Source organism: Salvia hispanica, chromosome 4 (genome assembly GCF_029641045.1).
Source record: "Salvia hispanica isolate PSC_SH4W2 chromosome 4, Shi_PSC_v1, whole genome shotgun sequence".
In the NCBI taxonomy this organism is placed as follows: domain Eukaryota; kingdom Viridiplantae; phylum Streptophyta; class Magnoliopsida; order Lamiales; family Lamiaceae; genus Salvia; species Salvia hispanica.
Genome location: NC_142695.1, coordinates 2,400,285 through 2,427,434, shown reverse-complemented (window position 1 = coordinate 2,427,434; position 27,150 = coordinate 2,400,285). Strand labels below are relative to the sequence as shown.

Genomic DNA, 27,150 nt, shown 5'->3' with positions numbered 1-27,150 from the left:
GATGCCACCCTCAACTCCCCACACCTCCCCGCCTCAGGATCCCTGATCCCCACCCCGAACCACCCGTGCTCGATCCACCCCGCCCTATCGTCCAGCGGCCACGGCGCCCTCGCTCCCACGCCCCTCTCTCCCCTTGCGTTCCCCACCATCATCGCCAGCCCCAGGCTCTGGTGCCTCGCCACCGGCCGAAGGACATCGTCCCTCTGTGGTGGCGAGTCTGCAGCCGCGGCTGCAGACTGGTGGAGGTTTATCGCTTGGCTCCAGGACCTGGAGCAGGGGGATGCCTTTGGAGAAATTGAGGGCGAGGGGGGTGGTGAGCATGACGGCGCCGCGGTGGGTGAAGGCGAGGGTCCGGGCGATTTCGGCGCGGTGATCAGAGGGGGAGAGGCGGGCGACGGAGTGGATGGACGTGGCGAGGAGGAAGAAGCCCGTGCCGAGGCGGGGACTATCGTCGATCTTGTGTTTCGTTGATAGGGACCTCGAACCAAATGATCAACTGAACGAGTCCGACGCCGAAGATCGGCCACCAGCAACAGTGGCTACTCGTTATATTAGTATAGTTATTTTCCTTAATTATGTCCTTGCTTTATTATTTTTATTGAACAATATCTTTAGGTAGATTTTATTATATCTTTTCGGATTTTCTTCTTGATTCTTTCCCGAATCGTAGAGTCGAATCAAGCAGGGTCCGGACTCTATATAAAGGGTCCATTAGAGAGTCAAAAAAGGCATTCAAGAACAAAGAAATAAAAAATCTTTTCTTGAAACCCAAGTTTCGAAACCCTAGTTGACGCAACTAGGTTTCTTTATCGTCTTCTTCACAATTTCGTGTGCTCTAATCATTCCGATAGGATTCAAATCCTATAAACTGGTGCTTTCTTGAGCTACTCTTCTCCCACACGTTCGATGGCGACTGAATTCAGGCACGACTCATTCGCACTACAACAAGATTCAGTTCACAAAAGTATTGAGGAAACCCTCGCCAAACTCATAGCCGCCGTCACCGGAGCACGAGTGAAAGAGCCTCCGGATCCAGTTGTGACGCCTTCACGCAGCTGGTCACTACCACCGTCGCTTACGCAAGCACCGCCCGACATAACACCTGCAACCTTGCCGCGCTTACGAGTTGATCCTCCTCGTTTTGACGGAGAGAATGCCGTAGAGTGGATTTGTAATATGCAGATTTATTATAACCACCAGTATACACCTCTATCCGATCGGCTGTACCTTACTCAATAGTTGTTTGATCCCCCGGTGTCTGACTGGATGGCTGACTGGACTGGTCATAATCCCGGCAAGGGTTGGGAGGATTTCTTGGTGGCAGTGTATTATCATTTTTCTCCCGAGTTCCTTGATGGGCATTCACATATGGTAGACGATGTCCATCAATCTGAGATTATTGATTATGCACCAAACAAAGTCACGTTGGATTCTTCAATTCCGGATGCAGCTCCAGTTTTTTGCAGCAATGAAGATGTCTCGTGTGATACGATTTCTGACGAATATCACATAGGTGGGGATACTACCATGGGGAGGCACATTCTAGGTGAGATAAAGGGTGACTTAGCTGATGTTGAAGCCAGAGAACATCACAAGTACTCTGCTCGGGAATTAAATGTGGAGGAGCTGTCAATTGTAGTAGATCGTGTGCATCAAATTCCGACTGTTGTTCAGGAGAGTTGGGTATCAAATAGAGCAGATGCATATCAAGCTGGAGATACCGCCCTTGCTGCTTTAAAAGTTGAACAACCAACTGGTTCATATCATCACTTTGCTCCGGAATTATTTGAAGGGGATTCACAAAAACTTATGCTAGAATCAGTGGTCGATATAGTTCCTATCGTTGTTGATGCTCCTGATGAGGGAGTAGCTCTTTCATGTGCATCACAACAGGTTTGCAAGCAGAGCGAGATTTCTAGCCATGAGGTTGAAGGTAATGCTGCTTCTCTTTCTTTTGTATCTGCGCAAAAAGATCCTCCATACGCAGCTAGTCCTAGGCCATCCTTTGTAATAATATGAAGCAATGCCTAGAGCAACATACTTTGCGGAGTTTAGGTGATGGAGAATTGTTTAGATTTGAACAGTCACTCGCCTGCGATGGTCGTTCGATCCCTCCGTGCAACGTTGTGCCACGTTTGGACAGAAGTTTTAGCATGAGTTGGCAACCGCCAGGTTCCCGAACAACCGAATCAGTTTCATCTACTGAGTCGCTACCTCAAATTCTTTTGACTGCCCATAAATCCTCGGGAGATGATCCGTCAGTGTCTGTGGCATTAAATTCTGATGATCGCAATGCTTTGGGCACGTCGCATGTCGGTCGAGAGTTATCTTCTAATGCTAATTACTCCAATGAGATTTTTGGTGCACTGATATATGAAGGCACTTCCATTCTGGACACCAGTACTACGCTCGAAGTAGAGAAGGGTATGTTGAATATTGTGGAATTGAGAAAGCAGAGTGCACCGAATCCACCGTCACTTCAGCTGATACTTGAGGTGGGTCAGAGTTTCTTGCATTTGATGGATTCCATGATATTGGGGATAACCTATGATCGAGATGCTGAGTGGGGACATGCAACTATTCAGATGGGTTCAACCGTTTTTGTTTACCCACCATTTCACATCAGTGATATTTGGCGAGTTCATGACTTCGTTCAAGGAGGTCCTTTTGTTGTCAAATTTGTTGATCAGAAGTTTATTGATTGGGAACAAATATGTGGATATATAGCATTCTTTCCAAAGGTGGAGCCTTCGATAGTTGACGAACAGATCCTCCCTGCCTCCTGGTACGATAGGATTGATCTTTGTTGCATGTTGTTCTTTGCTTTGGGTGTTCAACATGTTAGAGTGATGGTCAGACGACTTGTTCTAGATATAGTTGGGGCTGCAATTATTAGGCAAGGCCACTTGGAGTCAGCTGCTCGACCACAAAAAATGTATTCTCCTCGCATTGTTTTCTTGGTCACTTATTTTGGTGGGAATTTTTACATTGAGTGGAGCGCTCTTGTTGGGGCATTAGGAGACAATAGTAATTGGCAGGGTGAGACACTACATACCCGAAGAGTTCAATTTTTGCTGATCAGATTCTCTACCAAACGAGGGGTCAATTTGGGTCAAGTTGAAGAGCATATTTTCATGTGCAGCACCTACTATTTTAGTGGGCAGCTGTTAGGAGGTCTTCTGAAGTTTCATTTAGCCCAAATTGTATCTTCCACAACAGCAGATGAGATACAGATGATGTGTGTCGATGAAGATGTGTATGATCATCCGCTGAGGGCGACATCATCCATTCTAGTAGAGTTATCATTCGCAAAGGATGGATCAAATTGGGAGAATTCAATGGTGGTGAACACAGAAGTAATAAATTCAATCTGTGGGAAAATCTGGCAAAAGTTGGGATGACTTTTGATCCCATAGATGTTGTTCTTGAGAAAACTTGGTCTTGCGGAGCCACCAAGAAATTCACCTCTTTCGGAGCTCTTCCGGGCCACATCAGGCGTCATTCGATCAAGCTAAAGAGGAAGGTGTCCAGTATTGTTAAATCTGGTGAGAGCTTTTCCACCTTTGAGAATTTTAGGCCAATTCGAAGGAAGAGATTCATGGGCATATATATGAGCATCGTCAATCTTTTGTTCTCGTGTATGAGTGCTTCTCATTGTGCTATCTCTGAGCTTGGTGAGGCAGAGGGGGTTGCTAGGTGTTTGGTGAGCCTCACGAAGGGTGTGAGAAGTCTCCCCGAGTTCAACTCAGAGAAATCACTGCTTGTAGGCACATGGCTTGACCTATACGACATTTCGAACAGAAACATGACCATTGTATTTCTTGGGTCTTTGCTGCATGAAGCCCACTTGGATGTGATTGGGGATGGAGTCGTCAGTGGAGATGGTTCCAATTTGGATGGATGGGTTGTTATTAACATAGCTGAAGCTGCTAGCAGAGATTCGCACTACACGCTACAAATGATTCACGCCCCAGCTACGAAGAAAGAGGAGCTAGAAGTTCTAATTGCATCGAAGAGGGTAAGCTGGGACGATATGCAATCAGCTGCACAGGAAGCGTACGTGGCTGCTCGTAGTAACCAGAGTGTTGCTTCAAATTCGAGCTTTAGAACATGAAGTTACAAAGTTGATCTTCTGCTGCATTTTCGTTATCTCCGCCTTGAGGACAAGGCGATTGTTATCGGGGAGGGAGTTGATAGGGACCTCGAACCAAATGATCAACTGAACGAGTCCGACGCCGAAGATCGGCCACCAGCAACAGTGGCTACTCGTTATATTAGAATAGTTATTTTCCTTAATTATGTCCTTGCTTTATTATTTTTATTGAACAATATCTTTAGGTAGATTTTATTATATCTTTTCGGATTTTCTTCTTGATTCTTTCCCGAATCGTAGAGTCGAATCAAGCATGTAAGTTTTATGTCTCACATATGTGACATGTGATAGAATCCTAAATAGAATTGGATTTTTTAATATAATACATTAACTTGGTATAAGACACATTTTTCCCTAATTAATTAGTTATGAATTGAGTATATTGATTTTAAATAGGGCGCTTTCTGATTAGTCATGAATGGTTGACTAATATAGTCATTACCGATATGGGAATCACAATTCCTACTATATATTGTGATATTTTAATTCATTCCTATTATAATCAAGGAAATGAATATATTGTATAGTTTTTGATTAGTAATAGACATTAATTATGTCGTTGACTTATCAAAGAAAGAACTTTTATATTTTGATCAAATATATTGTAAGGAATAATGTTAGTGATTGCCGTAAAACTTGATGATCAAGTTTATAATTATGAATAAAGTAGTCGACCATATTTATGGAAAAGAAACGCTCTTATTATTAAATTAAATAGCCACTTTGATGGAAAGGGCTCTTTATGTTTTGTAACTAGGGTTTGTCCTCTCTCTGCCTATATATACAAGTGTGGTGATCCCATCAAATCACACACATTAAGAGAACACATAAACGAGGGAAAGAGAGAGAAACAAATCCTTGGAGTTGCGCCACTACACCGGAAAGAGTTCAAGGAAATCTTCTCCTCCTTCCTCAATCGCTTCCGCTATGGATCGTCAAGGTATGTTTTGATCCTATTATGTTTATGGTTTTACGTGAAATACATGATGTTCGAAGATCTTGCTTTATTTATATTCAATTATGTATTCTTGAATATATGATGATAAATAATATCCAACATGTGGTATCAGAGCATGGTTGAGAACTCATGTATTTTCGTATTATTGAAACCATAATTTTATGTCTTTTGCTTTAATTCTACGCGTCGTGAGAAAGTTAATTGGGTCTATTATCTTGTGCCACAATTTAAATATATTGAAATTCATTTGCGTATATTAACTGTGTATATGCACGTTTACCGAATTTGTTTTAAGATGATGAATTAAGTTAGTATACAGTGAACGTATTCTGAGAATTGCAAATGGTAATTCAGTTTACTTAGTTTCATTCGTATGATTTATTTATGAATTTTGTATTGTTCGGAAAATTGTTTCAGCATGAGTATTTAATTTTGTTCACATAAGTTTATTGTGAATTATATTGGTTAATCACTTTTATCAATTAAAGGTTATTTATTTTGGGTGATTATGCTTGAAATATATTGTTTCTAAATTGGTTCTATTTATGTATATAGAATTAATTTGAGTATATTGGTTGTATATATACCGTATGTAAATTGAGTTTGAATATATGCATTGATGAATTGAGATTTCAATTAAATGTTTTATGATTATGAATCTACCGAGACGGTGGAATGAATGATTACATAATTCAATTCTCGTTTTAACATGTATTTTGATTATATTATGTTTATTTTGCAATCACCAAATGGAGCAAAATAAGAAGAGTCTATAATCAAACTCATATTAAAATTTGTTTAAGCAATTAATCTTTATACATTATTTTGATTATATTATGTTTATTTTGCAATCACCAAAGTGGGGCAAAATAAGAAGAGTCTATAATCAAACTCATATTAAAATTTGTTTAAGCAATTAATCTTTATACATTATTGATTATATTATGTTTATTTTACAATCACCAAAGTGAGGTAAAATAATAGTTTATAATCAAATTAAGTGAAAATCTGCTTAAGCAATTAATCGCTATACATTCTTGATTATATTATGTTTATTTTGCAATCACCAAAGTGAGGTAAAATGAGAAGAGTTTATAATCAAGTTAATATGAAAATCTATGTATGCAATTAATCATCATGCTTGTTGTGGCTATTCATTATCTAAATAGTTTGTTTGTTATAAGGTCTAGATTTCCAAAGAAAATAGTCTTTGTGACATAATAAACACTAATGGAGTTAATAATTTAAATTGGTGTCGATTACCCAAAGGTAACGCCAATTTATTATTACTCAATTATTGAACTAAGATGTGGATATTAAAAGCATGATTTTTGTTATTGTATGAAGACTACCCAAAGGAGTTTTCATAATTGCCTCATGATATGGGTTTTCAAATAAATGTTCGTGTTACTATTCAAAGCTTTTATATGTGAGCATTCAGATCTTAATTGCTCCTATAATGTAAAAACATATATTTTTTGCTACTAGTATGTTTACCTCAAACATTCCCCAATTTATTGGAACTAACTTCTTAACACTGTTGAATGATAAACCAATTATTTTATGATCAAAGTAGTTGGCTGATTACCCATAATGCTAAGGAAAAATCTAACAGGACTAAGTTTACAGTTCATTAGAATGTTCGTTGCAGATAAAGTCTCTCAACGACTGACATTGCAAAAGAATATTTGCAGAATGTTGAGGATCGCTTCACAACTGCATATAAAGTCTATTGCAGGAAAACTTATGAAGGATCTCATGAGCATGCAATATAATGGTTCTCGGACTATGTACGAGCATGTGATGGACATAAATAACATCTCTTCTAAGCTGAAATTAGGATTATAGGTGAATGGGGATTTCCTTGTCCAATTGACCTTAATTTCCTTTCCTCATCAATCTGGACCATTCCAAATTGATTCACTATAAAAGATTAGTGGACTCTTAAAGAATTGGGAAACGTATTGGTCTAGGAGGAGCATAAGATGAAGAAGTATGGAATGAGTGCATCTCATGCTCACACTGCTACTGAAGGAGCATCTAAAGGATAATATTCATTCGAATTTATCATTCTTATGGCATAAAGGAACTGGATCATATTTCTAGTAAAAGAATTAAGAGGCTTATAAAGGATAATGTTCATTCGAATCTATACTTTACAAGCATTACAGTTTGTGTGGATTGTATTAAATGTAAACAAACCAAACACAATACTAAAAATGCCACAAGAAGCAATGAGCTCCTTAAATTATATATACAAATATTTGCGAACCTTTGATGTCTCGACTTTTGGTGGATAAAAAATATTTTATCACCTTTATTGATATTTTTTTCACGTTATGGATTTATTTATTGCAAGAAAAATCTCAGGCACAGTTACTTTATTACTGAGGTTGAAAGACAATTAAATAGAAAGGTGAAAATTATTCGATCCGATAGAGGTGGTAAATTTTATGGTCGTACCACTAAAATAAGTCAATTACATGGACCTTTTGCCAAATACTTAGAAAAGCATGACATTTATGCTTAATATACTATGCCAAGTACGTCTCAGCAGAATGATGTTGCTGAGAGACGAAACCGAACTCTCATGGAAATTGTTAGAAGCATGACAATTCTACCTTACCCATAATGTTGTGAATTTATGCTCTTAGAACCACTATTTATGTATTAAACCGGGTTTCTAGTAAGGTTGTACCAAAGACTCTATTATGAACTTTGGACAGGTAGAAAACCCAGTTTGCAGCACCTTTATGTTTAGGGCTGTTCAGCGGAAACTAGAGTATACTCTTCGCAAGAAAGAAAAAATGGATTTTAGACAATTATTGGTTATTTTATGGGTTACCAGAAAAATCCAAAGGGTATAGGTTTTATTGTCCTAATGATAGCATGGGAATTGTGGAAATTGGAAATATATGATTCTTTGAGAATGGTGAGATCAGTGGGAGTTTTAACACTCATAATGCGGTCATTAATGAAATAAGGGTATATAACCTTCTTCTCTCATTTCCTCAAGAATTAAGTGTGGCAAATATTGTTGAACAGCCTAACAATATTTGAATGACCAACCACTTAATGATGATGCCAAAGTCATTGAACATGGGTGTCAATAACTATGTGGTATATCTCCAAGAATCCGAATGTGATATAGGAATACCTAATGATCCAGTTTCATATTCACTAGCCATTAAGTGTAATAATTCTAATAAATGGATTGATGCACGATAAAAGAGTTAAAATCTATGGATTATAATAGAGTCTGGGACCTTGTCGAATAGCCTGATGATGAAAGTGTATTGGGTGTAAATGGGTCATCAAGACCATATTCGAAATAAATGGTTTAGTCAAACGATTTAAAGCCAAACTTGTTTCCAGAGGTTATACTCAGAAAGATAGCGTTGATTATAAAGAGACTTTCTCTAATGTATCAAAGAATGACTCACTTAGAATCATTTTGGCACTTGTAGCCCATTTTGACTTGGAGCTGCATCAAATGGATGTGAAAATAGCTTTTCTAAATGATGATTTGGAAGAAGAAGTCTACATGAAATAACTTGAAGACTTCATTAAGAAAGAGAATGAAAATTTAGGCTGCAAACTTAAGACATCAATTTATGGACTGAAACAAGCTTCTCGACCATGGTATTTTAAATTCCATGACACTATTACTGCTTTTGGTTTTAAAGAAAACACTGTTGATCGGTGTATATACCTCAAGGTTAGTGGGAGCAAGTTCATATTTTTGGTTTTGTATGTTGATTATATATTGCTTGCTAATAGTGACATTGGATTACTACATGACACTAAAATTATCTCTCTAATAATTCCAACATAAAAGATATGTGTGAGACATCCTACGTCATAGGATAGAAATATCCTATGATCAATCACGTGGACTTTCGGGTTGTCTCATAAAAGTTACGTAGATCGAATCTTTAGAGAGATATGGCATGAGCGGATGTTCTCCAAGTGTTGTTCCAATTCATAAAGGTGACAAATTCAATTTGAATCAATGTCCACAAACTGAATTAGAACGTAAAGAGATGGAAAATGTTCCTTATGCATCTATTGTGGGAAGTTTGATGTATGCCCAAGTCTGTACTAGACCAGACATCAGCTTTGCACTCGAAATGCTAGGCCGTTACCAAAGTAACCCTGGTGTTGAACATTGTAGAGCTGCAAAGATAATAATGAGATACTTAAAGGGAACAAAAGATTTTATGCTCACGTTAAGGAAATCTGATCAACTAGAAATGATTGGATTTCCATTAAAGCTAAATTTATGGCTTGCTTTGAAGCATTAATGATTGCAAAATTTTATTTCAGGCCTTGGTATTGTCTCCTTAATATCCAAGCCCTTGAAATGTATTGTGATAATAGTGCAATCGAATATTTCTCTAAGAATGACAAGTATTCAAAGGAGCTAAACACATGGAATTAAAGTTTCTTGTCATGAAAGATGAAGTTCAGGAACAAATAATATCTACAGAATGTATAAGCACACAACTTATAGTTGTTGGCCCGTTGACTAAGGCGTTACCGCCTAAGACATTTATGGAATAAGTTAACAGAATGGGTCTTGGGTATGGAAACGTCTAATCTTTATGTTTCCATGTTGGTTCAGACACTTAAGTTATGGATATTTTGAATTCAATAAAGTTGTTTCTACTTTTCCTGCATATACTTATTATTTGATATGCATATGTACGTTTTTAGTATTAATGCAAGAAGTCTTGAAATAAGACAATTATAGACATTGTGTCACTTATAGATTATATTAGTGGGGTTATTGGTGATGTGGTACATGGAAGAAACTATGTCGATTGAATGATATACGCCTGCCATGACCCGCATTAATAGTCTCACTAATACAATACTTATGTTTACCAATGATGCAAGTATTTATAAAGTCCAATATTATGCGCGCCTTATGTTTATTATGTCTATTTTACTGTGGCTCTGTCAAGTGTGACAAGTGGGAGAATCGAAAACTTTATGTCCCACATGTTCGCCAAGTGGGAGAATGTAAGTTTTATGTCTCACATATGTGACATGTGATAGAATCCTAAATAGAATTGGATTTTTTAATATAATACATTAACTTGGTATAAGACACATTTTTCCCTAATTAATTAGTTATGAATTGAGTATATTGATTTTAAATAGGGCGCTTTCTGATTAGTCATGAATGGTTGACTAATATAGTCATTACCGATATGGGAATCACAATTCCTACTATATATTGTGATATTTTAATTCATTCCTATTATAATCAAGGAAATGAATATATTGTATAGTTTTTGATTAGTAATAGACATTAATTATGTCGTTGACTTATCAAAGAAAGAACTTTTATATTTTGATCAAATATATTGTAAGGAATAATGTTAGTGATTGCCGTAAAACTTGATGATCAAGTTTATAATTATGAATAAAGTAGTCGACCATATTTATGGAAAAGAAACGCTCTTATTATTAAACTAAATAGCCACTTTGATGGAAAGGGCTCTTTATGTTTTGTAACTAGGGTTTGTCCTCTCTCTGCCTATATATACAAGTGTGGTGATCCCATCAAATCACACACATTAAGAGAACACATAAACGAGGGAAAGAGAGAGAAACAAATCCTTGGAGTTGCGCCACTACACCGGAAAGAGTTCAAGGAAATCTTCTCCTCCTTCCTCAATCGCTTCCGCTATGGATCGTCAAGGTATGTTTTGATCCTATTATGTTTATGGTTTTACGTGAAATACATGATGTTCGAAGATCTTGCTTTATTTATATTCAATTATGTATTCTTGAATATATGATGATAAATAATATCTAACAAAGCAGGGTCCGGACTCTATATAAAGGGTCCATTAGAGAGTCAAAAAAGGCATTCAAGAACAAAGAAATAAAAAATCTTTTCTTGAAACCCAAGTTTCGAAACCCTAGTTGACGCAACTAGGTTTCTTTATCGTCTTCTTCACAATTTCGTGTGCTCTAATCATTCCGATAGGATTCAAATCCTATCATTCGTGGTGGGAGGGGTGAAGTGGCTCTCCAGTACGACGACGTTTTGGAGCTGGGATTGGCCGAGCATCTGTATATGCTGCATCGAGGTGGAGATGCGGTGGCGGCGTGGCAGTAGCGGCGGCGGCGGAGGGAGGGGGCTTTGAGGGTGGTGTGAGATGTGAGTGTTTTGAGGGGAATAATGCAAGTCGACATTGTTCTTCCAAGTTAATTTGATTTCGGGAAAAAATGGGGAGAGATAGTGCCGGCCGGCCGGCTGGATGGTGCGAACAAGGTTTGGTGATATCCTAAGAAAATGGCTGCAACTGATTAATAAAATAATATTTGATCAATTAGCATTAATTTTGTTTTTAGAAAACGAATAGTATTGTCTTTGAATAGTTGTTCTTGGGCATGTCCATGCACAAGTATAAATGTCAATAGGGTCCGGCCGTAATAGATTTGCAAGCTAATCTAATACGGGTTAATAAAGCTGCAATTTATCGGTTAAAAATTTTCAAGCCTAACTCTGGTAGTTTGGGTTTCAGACTAATATCTTTTTTAATCCCAAAAATATGTATAGACCTAAAAAAATATCAATAATATAAATAAAAATGCATCGAGTATAAATTAAAAAAATAGGTTTAGGAGTATTTGTGTTTTTAGTTTGCAACAATTTATACTATTGTCCACTTGTTTCATATTAAACCACATATTTTCATAAAATGGTCATATATTTATGATAAAAATGGATTTTAGTCTTTATAATCAAAATGGATTTAAGTCTTTAACTAATTATAGATTAGTATTCTAATTATGTCAAAAATTAGTTAATTAACATTGACCGTTAATTTGTGATAATGTCTTTCAAAATAGACCATCTTTGTACCATTTTTATTTATTCATGATTGAAAAATCAAAACTTAAATGTTATAGACCAAATTTGTATGTGTAAAACTAAAAATGGACTCTACTTTAAAACTATACAAAAGTAAGACTGACCTTCTCTAACCCGTTCAACTCACCTTCTACTACCTATCTTAAATTTATATTTGGTCAAATTTGGTAAAGCATTGGTGGACACATTGAGTACTAAAATTTGTGCCGCTCTTCTTGACCCAATTCCCTACCCTCTAAAATTTAATCTTTGTCCTTCAAACAATGGACCGAGAAGCCATACTCTTCTTTAATCCCAGTCTTCAAACAATCTCTTTCGCCTCTCTTTTTCCTAAATTTGTAATACCTTCAATCTCTTTGCTTGATATTGAAAAGAGACAACTTGTCTTCGAGAGCATGAGTGAATCACTAGAATGAAGGAATGATGTGAGCTTGATGGTAGTTGTCTTTTTATTCAAAAATTAGGTGAGTTTGATGGTACTATTACGTCGGTTGCCACTCGTCGGACCCAGACCCTCAGCTGTAGCTCGCACGCTCGATAGCTGACGGAGTTGAGGAAGAAGAGGATTAATATCGTGAATGAGAACTAAGGTTTTTGAAATAAAAGTTATATTATTTTAAATATGATTTTATTCTAATAATAATTAATATTGTCGAATTTATTAAAAAATTATCAACAAAAATGATAATTTGGTCAAAATTGGGATTAAAAACATTGAATGTTATAATTTGACGGAATAGTTAGTTTTGGACGATCGTAATCCTAAAGTGACAAAAGAGAAAAGACACCATATTAGAAATGAACATGTAACACCCCTCTTTTTCTAATCCTAATATTAGAGCCTATAATTTAATTCCCTAATTTATGACTTAGGGGACGGGAATTAAATGAGGAACTGAAGTTATGAGCGAATCGAGTTTAGGGTTTGCGTTGGAAGTTTGAAAAGTCAAACTTATATGACGTGGCACGTGAATATTTGAATTAAATGTGATTTATGCGGTGAATTATTTGTTTAAGGGTGAGTGAGAATATTAGAAAATTTCCATAAGTACTAAACCACCTTTATTCTTTTGAAATTTTCGAACCCCCTCATTTTCATTGAGAAAATCCTATTTTTCCGGATTTAATTTAGTTCTTGGGATATTTATCCAAATCAATCCAAAACCCAATTGTTCCCTATTTTTTTTTATGAGAAAAATCGGCCCCCTTATTTCTTGGTGATTTTCGAAAATCACCTATGTTGGGAAGGAAGTATTATTTTCCTTGTTTAGTTGATTCCTTATTGAATTCCTTCCATACCTAAAATCAAATATTCTATCAAATCTTTCCATACTTAAAAAAAAAGATCTTGCCATATTCTATTTTAGTTAATAAGCAAAATCCATCCCTTATTTAAACCCTATACTACACACCTATTTCTATGCCAATGGGGAGGTTTTTTATTTTTATTTTGCTCGGTGATATTTTATTCTACTCTGTAAAATATACCAAAACAAAATCTTGGCTAATTAGAAGCCATAGTTTTCGAAAATTCATGCTTGAGCCCTAGAGCTTATTTTTGTTAATTTCTTCTTCCCTACTCCACAATATTTATTTTATTTAATTGTGGAGGATGAAATCTTTCCAAATATTCTATTTATTTACCTAAAGATTTTATTGAACTATATAAATAAGAAGCCAAAAACCTAACCCTAGCCATCACAATTTTCGCCCCCTACCCCAAATTTTCGCCCCCTCCCTTTCATCACTCTCTCTCAATTTTCTTCTACTTTTCTCCATTAATCCTTCATCCTTTGAGAAGAATTAGAGTTTGAACCTCAAGATTTTTGAAGAACCAAGTCTCTACTTTGTTTCTACCGTTCGTTTTTCTCAAAAAGGTATTCTTATATTAATTCTTCTTCTTCTAACCGATTAATCGGTATTCTTGAACCCTCATGCATCTTGTTTGAGAGAAAGTGGGATAAAGGGAATATGGGATATATGTATGCATGTGTGTGTGTGTGTCGTGTGTGTGTGCGTGTTGCGCACTTGTGTGTGTGTTGCATGTGTATGTTGGCAAAATACTCTTGTGTGAAATATGCTGATGATGGATCTAGAGTTAAGACGCGAATGAATTTATATGATGAGCATGGCTTGATTTTGATTGATGATATTAAGATAAATCGATGGGAAAAAGGAAACGTGAGGCATGCATGATTTAGGAAATTATGTTAGGACTAATACATGGTATGTATAATGTACATGTGTGGTAAAAAGGTGAAACCTCGGTTACGAAGCAGGATAACAAAGGGAAAGAACATACTTGAAATCTAAGCAGTCGAGGTGGGCTTTATTCTTAAAACTCTCTTTTATTTTTGACAAAATATTGATTTGGTGTTATAAGGTTGGTTTAACTGTTATGCCATGCCTATGTCTGTTTTGTTGTGATGATGTGTGCCTGGTGCTTAGATTGTGAGTACGCTCCATTAGGCTACACTGGCTATGGATATGTATATACGAATTCGGGTCTGAGTACGGGCCGCAAACCCTACCAGGCTGTGTACACGGTGGGATCGGAAGCCGTCCTTGCTAGTCGGCCGGTCTCGTGGGCGAAAAGTGTGGCCACACTTTCGTCGCACTATGGAAATATTGAAATTGAGATTGTGATTGTGGATATTGATGAGAAAGCGAGAGATGTTTGACTGGCCAGTCTAAGAAACTATTTTTGTGATACTCGTGATATTTTCTTTTAAATGCTTAAAACTCGAGTTCACTATGGTAAGGGTGACATAACTTGTTAAATAAAATATTTTGGCAACGAGCTCACTGGTTATTACAAAATACTCAGCCCTGGATGTGTTTTCCTTATGTGCAGGTTGAATGGCGACGAGCATTGGAGGGTGTTGAGCAAACTTAATTAATAAGATGGATGTTTTGAACCTCGAGTGTAGTCGTGTCTTCATACATAACTTCACCTTCTCTTGGATGCTTCCGCTAATTTTCGAAACTCATTATCATATCTCAGTCATTTTGAACTTATTTTTCCCCTTCGCTTAGACGATTGAGACATGTCGTGGATTTTGTGTTGAGCTTACGTCATTCCTTTGTTTTGGATTGTAGTTTTGATACCTTTCTCCTTTGTTTTTCCTTGACATTGATTGTCATTTATGTTATCCACCTTTTATTGATTATTCTTGATTAAACCTGGTTTTATTGCTTCCCTAGTCCGTTAAATACTTAGGTCAAATCCCTTTTGATAAAACCCTAGCGTTGTTCTTGTTGCATTTAAGTTTTCCGAGTTAACGACTGCCGAATTTATTATACCTTAGGAGGGCGGGGCGTTACAGAACCACTCACCCCTTAAAATGCCTTATAAAAAGGAGGATTATCCATACTTTTATAGGTGAACTAGGATCGTTACCAAGCTGATGTAGGACAAGATATAAGAATTTTAACACAACATTTCACTTGAATTATTGAAACAAGAGAAGGTAGTACTAGTACTACACGAAGATAATAAATAATAATGGACCCACAACGTGGTTATAGCTATCGCATTATTAACTGGAAATACATGAATCACTAGTAAACTACTCGGTCTCCTCCTCTGTATTATATAAAACTTTAAAACGTAGATATCTCAAAATAATAATTGAGACATTATTTCGTTGATAAATAGAGTAAGCAATAACACAAGATCTAGTTTACACTACTAATCTACACAAAATTAGAAAATAATAAAAAATAGGATAGCTGAATCTGTTACTACTAATGTTCTCGGTTTGCTGGTCGAAGAAAAGAGTCCAAAATTCCAAAATCTGAGTTCTTGGTTAGGTAGCAAGTTTTCACTTTCATAAATGAGAACAAGACATGGAGTATGCGTTCTAGAATCATATAAAGATTATAGTTGTTCTGTCATCATTTTTTTCACTTATAAATACCTACTTGTTCATTTTTATGTCGCATTAGTGCGATCATATTTATTTCAATTCATTATCTCTATGGGTGAAATTCAAATTTTCTTTGCAAAATACCAATTTATCTTCTCAATATTCAGATGCTGTTCCCATTTATCTGAATTTCTTAATTTTCAATTGATCAAATATGTGCAAGGGTTGGGGGATATTAATCGATACGACGATCCATTATTGACGATGATGACATAGCCACGAAGAAAAGAAAAACCCTTTGTTCCGATGACAATGCGGAGAAGAATCGCAGAAAATAAACACGCATCGAAACAAATGGCTTTTCTTCTCTTCCCACTACTGTTGTGTCGTGTAGTTGCAACACCTCTCAGGTACAAGTGTGAGGCCTTGGGAGGTGGATTTCTGGCAAGACAATGAGTTAGGCCCTCCCCTTTATCGGGCCACTACATACCCTGATTGAACATCCCTTATAATACTGTCGGCAAGGATGAGGTTTCAACCTTTTCGCAAGAACATATCGGCCTCCCAATGCTCGAAAATGGGACCCACAACGTGGATACAGACATCAAATTTAAAATATAACATTCAATAAGCTTACCTACTTCCAGAGGTCCCACTACGTTCGCATTGCTAATTTACTGATCAAAAGCAGGCCAAAAAAAGAAGAAGAGAGAAAACAGAGAAAAAATAGAATGGCAGAATTTGTTGCAAATGCTGCTCTGGAAATCCTTCGTGATTTGCTGGTTGAAGAAACTAAGTTTCTGCTTAGTGTGAGCGGTGATGTTGACAAAGTCAAAGCAGATCTGAGAAGCATCCATGCCTTGTTGATGAAAGCTGACAGAGACAGACACAATTCTCCATCTCTGAAGCTTTACATTTCCCAACTCAAAGATCTGGCGGAAAAAGCTGAGAATCTGCTCGAAACGTATGCCGTTGAAGTGCAATCCGAAGAGGAAGGACGAAAGACTCTCATGGAAAAATTTCAAAGATACATTTGCATCATTCTTGAATGTTGCAGTGCCCGCAAGGTTGGAAAAGAGGCTCGCTCGATAATATCAGCCTTGGCCGAGCTCACTAACAAGTTAGAGTCGGAGTTGGATCATCAAGGCTCATCATCTCATTCGAAGCAGGAGGCTGAGCAGCAGCGTCTGTTGAGACAGACGTATGCTCATGAGGTTGAGCATGATTTCGTGGGCATGGAGAAAGACATCCAGCTTTTGGTCTCCAAGGTGAAGGACGAAACCAGAAGAAAACGAGTAGTGAAGATATATGGGATGGGTGGTCTCGGAAAAACTACTCTCGCCAAAAAGGTGTACAACCACGCAGACCTCCAATCTTACGCTCGAGCATGGGTTTGCATCACCCAACAATTCGAACATAAGGCCATTTTGGGCAAGATTCTGAAACAACTTGATAGCAGTGTAACAAACATTGAAGACTTGGACGTTGATGATTTGGTCACAAGAATTCATAGTTTAATGGTGGAGAGGAAATGTTTGATTGTGATAGATGATATATGGGAAGATGTTCATTGGGAGATCATAAAGCAAGCTTTTCCGGTGAATTGTAATGTCATTCTCACCACTCGCTCCCAGAATATTGCTAATCAACAATCCGAACCTCACAAGTTGAAGTTGCTTACAGAAGATGAAGGTTGGGCTTTACTTCAAAAAGTAGCAAATTTATCTCCAGGTCAGAAGTTTAACTCTTCTTTCTTCGATGTTATAATTGTGTAATTAGAGTGTGTCATCTAAATATAGCATTACTGAACATATAACTCTTTCAATTTTTTATATTAAAATTATCAATATAAAGACATACTATAACTTTATTAATTGTCTTGTATTATATATTTAAAATTACATGATAGTGTTGATGAAGTTATGTCGAATTATAAAATTGAAAGTTATGCATTAAATTAGTTATTATTTGATCATAACCCTATTTTGGTTGGTTTATGTTTTCTTTGTGTGTATTGTAACTAACTTCTTCGGATTTTTGAATTTTCATGTTACAAGATGTTTCGAATGTGTCGTTGCAGGTTGGATTAAGTAAAAGCAACTGGGACTTTTGGAATTAAATTTATGATTAGATTATATTTTTTTAATTATTACGGATAATGTATAAATTCAATATGATATCCAAATACATGCCCCTATTTAATAGGAAAAAATATATATAATCAAGATAGACAAAGGTGGCAGGGTGATGTGATATGAATCGTTAAGTTAGGAAGAGAGATAAAAAATAATCTAGAGCACTCCATTCATTTTAATTTGATGAATTGTACTACTCCATGTTGTAAGGCTGCCCACAACTAGAAATTGATCTAGAGCACTATTTACTTTCATTTGTTTCTTTTAAAAATAAATTGAATGTCTGCATCTTATTTTTTTGTGTGTATTGTGACAGTTGACACAGATTTAAAATCTTTAGAAGATGTTGGAAGAGAAATTGTATCAAAGTGTCAAGGATTACCATTATCAATTCGTGTTATTGGAGGGATTTTGCGCTCAAAAGATTACGATTTACCAGAATGGAAAAAGGTAAATGCGAACATATATTTAAGGCATGGAGAAGGCGTTGAAGAGTACAAAAGAGTAAAACAGGTGCTAGAGTTAAGCTATGATGCCCTGCCTTATTACTTGAAGCCATGCTTCCTCTATTTAGCATGTTTTCCCGAGGATCACAATATTGATATAGAGAGATTGTATCTATTGTGGATGGCGGAAGGCTTCATTTCATACCAAGATAAAGGACCTAACGAGACTCTAAGAGATGTGGCCCAAAGATATCTAACAGAACTTGTTATGAGATGTATGGTTCAACTCCATAAAGCTGAGTACTACTCTCCATTTAACAAGTTCGGTACATGTGGGCTTCATGATTTGATGCATGATCTCTGCACTTCTAAAGCTGAAGCTGAAGAAGAGAAGTTTATGAAGTGCATTGATGCTTCTAAATATCTGACCAAAATTCTTTCACCAACTCAAACAAGGTTAGTAATACCTCCATCCATTGGAAATTCCATAAGCAGATTAGCCATCAGTTGTGACTTCTTGGGTGAAGTGTCCGGTATAGATGGGTTAGAGGAAGTTAAAGGTCTTAGATCGTTTATGCTTTTTATAGAATTTTTATTTGAATCAACCATTAGCTTCAATGAGAGTACGATTGACTTTAAGATGTCGCAATACTTGAGGATATTCGTGGTAGAAGGTTGTGAGTTTGAAGGGGGAAATTTACCAATCAAGGTGGGCAAACTTATTCATTTAAGATATCTGAGTTTGAAGAATTCTGTTGTGAGAGAGCTACCAAAGTCTATATACAACATGCCATACCTACAGACCTTAGATTTGAGAGTCCGGAATGGAATTAGATTGCCAAATGTGCTTTGTATGATGAAAAGACTAAAGCATCTATTTCTCAAGACTAATGTAGAAGTGATTGGAGGGGGAAAACTAAAACTAGATGGGCTACACGAGTTGGAGACATTAGAATACATCTCTAGTAAGACTTGTTGCATTGCGGATATCCCTAAATTGATTAGTCTACAGAGTCTAGATGTTAGTGTTTGGGATGCGGATAGCATGTCAATTGTGTTGAGCAACAAAAATAGCCAATTACGTGAGACTCGTCTTGAGGTTAAGTCATGTGATCTAAGTTCAAAGAAAGATATGGAGGTTTTAAATGAGGGGTTGATGTCTGCATCGTTGGTTAATTTGGAGATGGATGAATGCAATATGAGTGGAAGTTTTCCATACTACAAACAAGGGATGTGTCAGAATTTAGTAAGTTTGGGACTATATAACTGCAAGGGTAAGGTAGACGTGGAGGAGTTTGGAAAGTATCCCATGTTGCAAGAGCTAACTTTAAAGGACTTTGTCATGATGGCAGAAACAATAATTTTCCGTTCAAATTCATTTCCACAACTCAAGCTCCTTCGATTAGGCAAGTTGCAAGATTTAAAGAAATGGGAAGTGGAAAAAGGAGCAATGCCAAAACTTACCTCCTTGTGCATCATGGAGTGCCCCAATTTGGAGAAGGTTCCAGATGGTTTGAGATTCTCCTCCTCTCTTCGACTGATGGAAATCATGAATATGCCAAGAGAATTTATAGAGAGAGTAAATGAAGAAGATTATGGGCCATTTGTCAAGAAAAGTATAATAGGAGCAAGTGCCTGATGTTTTTGGAGGTAATAAATTTGTGACCATACATTATTAATTATATAATATATATATATATGTATTGGCTAGGGTAGTTGTTTCTCTTAATTTTGTGTTTTCTATATAACTAACTGCTATATATATACATAATGAATTTGACCTTGTGCTATTTCTAATTTCTTTATCAGATGATAACTTTCCGGTCCAACAGAGCTTTGATTTCTAGTTATTAATTATTACTCTCATATTAATAATTAGGCTCTCCAGCGCACCTCGACGACCAAAACTTACTTCCATTGTCATCTTGGAGTGCCCCAATTTGGAGAAGGTTCCTGATGGTTTGAGCTCCTCTCTTCGACTGATGGGAATCAATGAGTTTATACCAAGAGAATTTATAGTGAGAGTAGAAGAAGAAGATTATGGGCCACTTGTCGAGAAGAATATTAAGGGTCCATTCTAAGACTAGAGTGATATTGTGAAGAAGATTCTTGGCTGTAAGCTGAGAATTTAGGAGCAAGTGCCTGATGTTTTTGGAGGTAATAAATTTGTGACCATACATTATTAATTGTATAAATATATATATATTGGCTAGGGAAGTTGTTTCTCTTTTGTGTTTTCTATATAACTAACTGCTATATATACATAATGATCTTAACCTCGTGCAATTTATAATTTCTTTATCAGATGATAACTTTCCGGTGCAACGGAGCTTTGATTTCTAATTATTAATTATTACTCTCATATTAATAATTAGGCTCTCCAGCGCACCTCGACGACCAACACCTGAGCCACCTGCATCGGCTCCAACACATCCGCACCGCAACCGACATCCACTTCATATGTTCCAAGATTATGTATAGTTATTTCTTTATAGAGTTGAGTCTATTTTAAGTCTTGTTATCGAGTCGGTTATTTAACTTCATCCGGGTTTTCTTTGTGGTTCTTTCCCGGATCAGATTATGAGAGTCGAACCACATAGGTTTAGGTATTATATAAGTTGAGCAATACGAACTTATCTTTTCTGGCCTGTATCATATATCTTCGTGATATTCTATCAATTTGTTTTCTTGTATACAACTTATAGTTTCTGTTTTTTCAAATACCCACAATTGAATGTTGGTGGATTTGTATGTTGTGTCCAACAAATGCTATTAATGTTATATGGGAGTATATTTTTTGTTGGAAAGAAATCACGCGAGATCAGGAGCACAATATATGGAATCAAATCATACCATAGATAGAATGCAAATTAATGTAAATTAGGTTTACCATGTATAAAGATAAACTAGTCTATATAAGCTCTAGTCCTTGTACAGTTTTTTGTATGAATAAGATTGAATCATTCCACCGATTTCTAATATGGCCTCAGAGCAGTAACGATCCTGGCTCAGAAAATTTTCATCATAGCCGATATACCAATTCCCGACCTTTTTTAAGCCAAAATGTAACCAGCAAACTGACCGAACCCTACACAGAAATATGTCAGATACAGAGGAAGATACCAAACCGAATCCAGAACAGAAAAGCTTGAGAAACAGCAAGGGCATCACCATAGCATTCAAGTTGAATGGAAAGAACTATCCCTTATGGTCAAGGCTGATCAAGGTGAAGATCGGAGGCCGAGGGGCGTACTCCTACATCAAGAACGATCCTCCAGAATCAGGGAAGAGCAGAGGGTTTGATGAGTGGGAGGAGAACGACCTGGTGGTGTTCTCCTGGATCGTCGACAACATTGAGAACGACATAATCGCTGATTTTGCCCATCACCAAACATCAAAAGCATTGTGGGATAGCCTCGCTGTAACATTCGAGAGCAAGGCGGACAAAGATCTCATCTACGATCTGGAAGATAAAGTAATCGCAATCAGACAAGGAAACCTCGACTTAGAGACATATTACCGAAAACTCCACGGACTATGGGTGGAGATTGATCGCTGCCAAAAGCAGCCTGTGACTTGCTGCGACAAAGGATTAGATCAATACCGAGTACATTCAAATGAGAAGAGATTGATCAAGTTCTTAACGGGACTAAACCAGGAGTATGATGTAATCCGGCGAGAGATCTTGAAGGAGGAGCCATACCCATCAGTAGCGGCAGCCTACTGGTGGGTGAAGACGGAGGCGGCTCGACGTCGAATCATGCCACCAACATCCGCTGCACCCACCATAGACGCCGACGGCAGCAACGCCGATTCATCACTTGGGGATATCGGACACGGATTTGCTGCACAGAGCAGTCGACCACCGCACCGGAATGGACCATCGCCGCGCCCCACCGCCAACAACAGCCGACCGGGAGACCGCCCAGATACGTCGAAATTGTGGTGTTCCCATTGTGGAAAACAAAAACACACATGGGACACATGTTTTAAGCGATTGGGATACCTAGATTGGTGGGAGGAGCGACGGAAGGCGAGATCCGCACAAGCTCAGGCGAAATTTGCCGCTGGAGTAGGCGGCGACGGACAATCGCGAGGAGGAGATGGCGGAAACCTTAGGGAGACAGTCGGGGTCGGATCGGGAAACCACCAGAAAGGTCAGCCCAGCGGCGGCGGCGTGCGGGGCGTCGGATATTTCGCCGGGAGAACGGAGAGTCGACCAGCGGCGCCGCTTCAAGGAGGTAAAGGGTTTGGTTTAAAACCAAACCCTAGAAAGACTCAAAAATTGCAACTACACCCCATCAGTTTGATAATTTAGAAAATAGAACCCATTCCTAGATTAAATGCACCCCTGACTCTCTAAAATATGAAATTGCCCCCACTTATGTGTCTGAAAATTCTTTTGCACCCCTATACAATATTTCCGCTGCATTTCATGTCCAAAATATATCTGATACACATACGAGAGGATGGATATTTGATTGTGGTGCAACTGATACTATGACTCCGGAAAAGAGTGATTTTGTTGATTTTAATGATGAAGTTGCTAAGACATATATTCGGACTGCTAATGGGGATTTAATTACTGTTGTGGGTTCCGGGACTATTGAGATATCTCCTACTCTTCGTCTTAAGAATTGTCTATATGTTCCCACATTATCTCAACGGCTGATGTCTATTAGTCATGTAACCAAGGAATTGAATTGTACTCTCCTAATGCATCCGGATTTCTGTATCTTGCAGGATATTCAGACGAGGAGGATTCTTGGGCGTGGCACTGAGAAGCATGGACTCTACTACGTGGATGAGATAGCTCAAACTGGTAGTGCGATGCTGGCTCACGGATCCACGAAACAAGAGACTTGGCTCTGGCACCGAAGACTAGGACACCCTTCTCCTGGTTATTTTAAACTTCTTTACCCGAACATTTCTATTCCTGCTAATTTTGCTTGTGAAACTTGTGTTTCGGCCAAGAGCCACAGACAGTCGTTTAAACCTACAAATACTAGAATGAATTCCATATTTTCTTTAGTACATTCGGATGTGTGGGGCCCTGCCCCAATTGTTGGTGGAAATGGGTTTAGATATTTTGTGATATTTGTTGATGATTGCACTAGAATGACATGGATTTATTTTTTAAAACATAAGTCTGAAGTTTTTGATAGGTTCGTCTCCTTTCTCAAATTAATCCAAACACAGTTCCACACTACCATTAAAACCCTTAGGTCCGACAATGGGAGAGAATTTGTTAACAATACCATGACCAAATTCTGCAAAGAAAAAGGAATAATCCACCAAACCTCCTGTACTACACCTGAACAAAACGGGGTTGCCGAGAGAAAAAACCGAACCATTCTTGAAATAACTCGAGCCCTAATGATCGAATCCAAAGTCCCAAAACATTTCTGGCCCGAAGCCATTGCTACCTCTATCTACCTTATAAACCGTCTACCAACTAAAATCCTTCGCATGAAAACCCCACTAGATACCCTATCCAAATTAGCCAAAATTCCATAACACCTAAATCTCTCACCCAAAGTCATTGGATGTACTGTTTACGTCCATATCCCAAAACATGAAAGATCCAAACTATCACCTTGTGCTACCAAATGTGTCTTCGTAGGGTACAGGCTGAACCAAAAGGGTTACCGGTGTTATGATCCTCTTACCAAAAAGGTCACTACCACTATGAATTGCAATTTTTTGGAAACCGAATTCTTTTACCACCAATCCCACCTTAGTAGTCAGGGGGAGAGTGATCCAGGTAGTACAGTGGACTATCTAAGTTGGGTTGTGTCAGTTCTAAACTCTTCGATTGAGGACCCACCAGAACCCGCTGTCACTACCGCCGAGCAGGTCTTACCACAAGAGTCAGCTCATCCGCCTCAGAATTCTCCTCCGACGATATTCGAGGTAATTCCTGAACCCGATCCCAACTCTATACGGGTTTCCACTGACTCTGTTGACACAGAACCACGAGAGGAGGAAAATGTTATTGATGGAGACACATGACGGTATACACTTCCATATCGGAGTACAAGGGGAGTACCACCGAAACGATACTCCCCAAAAAAGATTGGCAAGAAGAGTCGCTATGGGGTGGCAAATTTTGTGCAAGAGAATTTAACCAAAATGGCCCGAGCATTTTGAGGCTGCATTGTATGAGGAGGAAGAGATTCCACAGTCAGCCGAGGAAGCTATGAAGATTAAGCACTGGAGAGAAGCTATGTTTACTGAGATGAAGGCATTAATGAAGAATAATACTTGGGTAAAAGGGAAGCTACCCGAAGGAGTGAGGACTGTTGGGTGCAGATGGGTGTTCACTATTAAGAGGAGGCCAGATGGTACTATAGAACGATACAAAGCCCGACTTGTGGCAAAGGGGTACACCCAGACATATGGCATAGACTATGATGAGACCTTTTCTCCAGTGGCAAAGATCAACACCGTGAGAGTTCTGTTCTCGATTGCCGCAAATAAGGATTGGCCGCTTCATCAGTTTGACGTGACCAATGGCTTTCTTCATGGAGAGTTGCCGAAGCCAGTTTATATGGAACCTCCGCCTGGATTCACAGAAGAATTTCTAGATGGGGAAATCTGTCAACTGAAGAAGACATTGTACGGGCTAAAGCAGTCTCCGCGTGCATGGTTCGGAAGGTTCACCGAAGTGATGAAAAAGTATGGGTACAAACAAAGCATTTCCGACCACACTTTGTTCTTAAAGAAGAAAGATGGTAAGATCACGTGCCTCATTATATATGTCGACGACATGATCATTACAGGAGATGATACAGATGAGATAGCCGAACTAAAGAAGAATTTGTTTCAAGAATTTGATATGAAAGACTTGGGTTTTTTGAAGTATTTTCTGGGAATAGAAGTCCTACGGTCGAAGAAGTGGATATTTATAAATCAGAGGAAGTATGTGTTGGACTTGCTAGCTGAGATTGGGATGTTAGACTGCAAGCCAGCAGAGACCCCGATGGTTCAGAATCATGGATTGCAAATAAAGGAAGGAGCTAAACCGACAGATAGAGGAAGATATCAGAGACTAGTTGGGAAACTGATCTACCTTTCCCACACAAGGCCGGACATTGCCTATGCTATAGGAGTGGTGAGTCAATTTATGCATGCACCTCAAGAAGAATATTGGGAGCTTGAGAATCATTCGGTACTTGAAGGGGACAGCTGAGCACGGGCTCATATTTGAGAAACACAATCACATGGAGATACATGGATTTACTGATGCCAACTGGGCAGGGAACCCGAACGACAGGAAGTCAACAGAGGTAACCTTTTTACCTTTGTCGGAGGTAACCTTTTTACGTGGAGGAGCAAGAAACAGAAAGTAGTGGCACTCTCTAGTGCAGAGGCAGAATTTCGAGGGATTAGAAGTGGGTTGACAGAGATATATATCTCTGGCTAAGGAAACTCATGAGCGAGTTAGATCTTCGCCCAATCCAACCGTGTAGACTCTTTTGTGATAACAAGGCAGCAATTAGCATCTCGGAAAATCCAGTACAACATGATCGAACCAAATATGTGGAAGTGGATAGGCACTTCATAAAGGAGAACATCGAAGCAAAGATAGTTGAGATGCCATATGTCAAGTCCGAAGATCAACTAGCGGATATTCTGACAAAGGCGGTGAACTCAAAGTCGTTTCAAGAGGTACTAGGCAAGTTAAGTATCGGGAATCCCGTTGCTTAACTTGAGGGAGAGTGTTGGAAAGAAATCACGCGAGATCAGGAGCACAATATATGGAATCAAATCATACCATAGATAGAATGCAAATAAATGTAAATTAGGTTTACCATGTATAAAGATAACCTAGTCTATATAAGCTCTAGTCCTTGTACAGTTTTTTGTATGAATAAGATTGAATCATTCTACCGATTTCTAATATTTTTTGTGCACAGATGAAGTAATGTTTATTGACTCTTTGTTCTTTCAAGGTAAATATTAAATTGGGATCTGAAATAACCAGGAAAAGGAACGTATAATTCCTCTAGGAGTGTAGCTCATATTTGCATTACTTGGGGCTATTTCTTTGTATTTTTTATAATTATTTTATGTACTCGAATATCTTCATGATATTCTTTCAATTCTTTTCTTGTACAACTTACAATTTTCCTTATGTATTAAGTACTCACAATAAAAAACTACACTCCGAAAAATGTAGTAAAGGTAAAACCACGAGTAGACACTCAGAATAATTAGATGAAATGAAGAAACCATAGCTTACAATTTTCGAAAATCGTAAGCTTATTTAAAATCTACATTCCTCGAGACAAACAATTGCTTATAGCATCACACACAAACACAAACACAAACAGAATCAGCTCAAAAATGCATTTTTAATCACACAAAATGTTGAAGCTAAGTTGTGAATTTACCATAGTGCTCAAAAAGGCAGCACCAATTATAAATGTGATAACTTCAGCCTATTATTACTACAAAATTCTAAATCTCTCACAAATGTTGGTTCATGAGTTGTGCATATTATTGATCTTCCTTCAAAATACTCAAACTAAGGATAATATGGATATCTAGACATCTAGGAAATCCATCATCGAAACAGTCTCATCGTCTGTGTCATATATATCAGTCTCATCTCGGATTCGCCGCCTTTCTCCAGCGGACCGCCGCACCTTGGTCGGCGGTCGCCGCGTTGGAGTCTAGAGAGTTTGTTTCTCC

The 27,150-nt window shown here is 37.9% G+C and overlaps 1 protein-coding gene across 4 annotated transcripts; it reads left to right on the top strand.

Annotated features, from left to right (window-relative positions):
- The first annotated feature begins 16,576 nt into the window (after window positions 1–16,576).
- LOC148927054 (putative disease resistance RPP8-like protein 2) lies at window positions 16,577–21,151 on the top strand. 4 transcript variants are annotated; one of them, XR_016128808.1, is made up of 4 exons: window positions 16,577–17,603; window positions 18,324–20,103; window positions 20,333–20,610; window positions 20,829–21,151. XR_016128808.1 is itself a non-coding variant. In XM_089056275.1 (3 exons), exons 1-2 carry the CDS (start codon window positions 16,604–16,606, stop codon window positions 20,090–20,092), a joined length of 2,769 nt encoding a protein of 922 aa, XP_088912401.1. In that variant the 5' UTR covers window positions 16,577–16,603; the 3' UTR covers window positions 20,093–20,103; window positions 20,333–20,681. The 4 variants fall into 4 exon arrangements, 1 of the variants encoding a protein (XP_088912401.1); XR_016128806.1 differs by having other exon boundaries at window positions 20,759–21,151; XR_016128807.1 differs by having other exon boundaries at window positions 20,263–20,610; window positions 20,759–21,151.
- The last annotated feature ends 5,999 nt before the right edge of the window (window positions 21,152–27,150 follow it).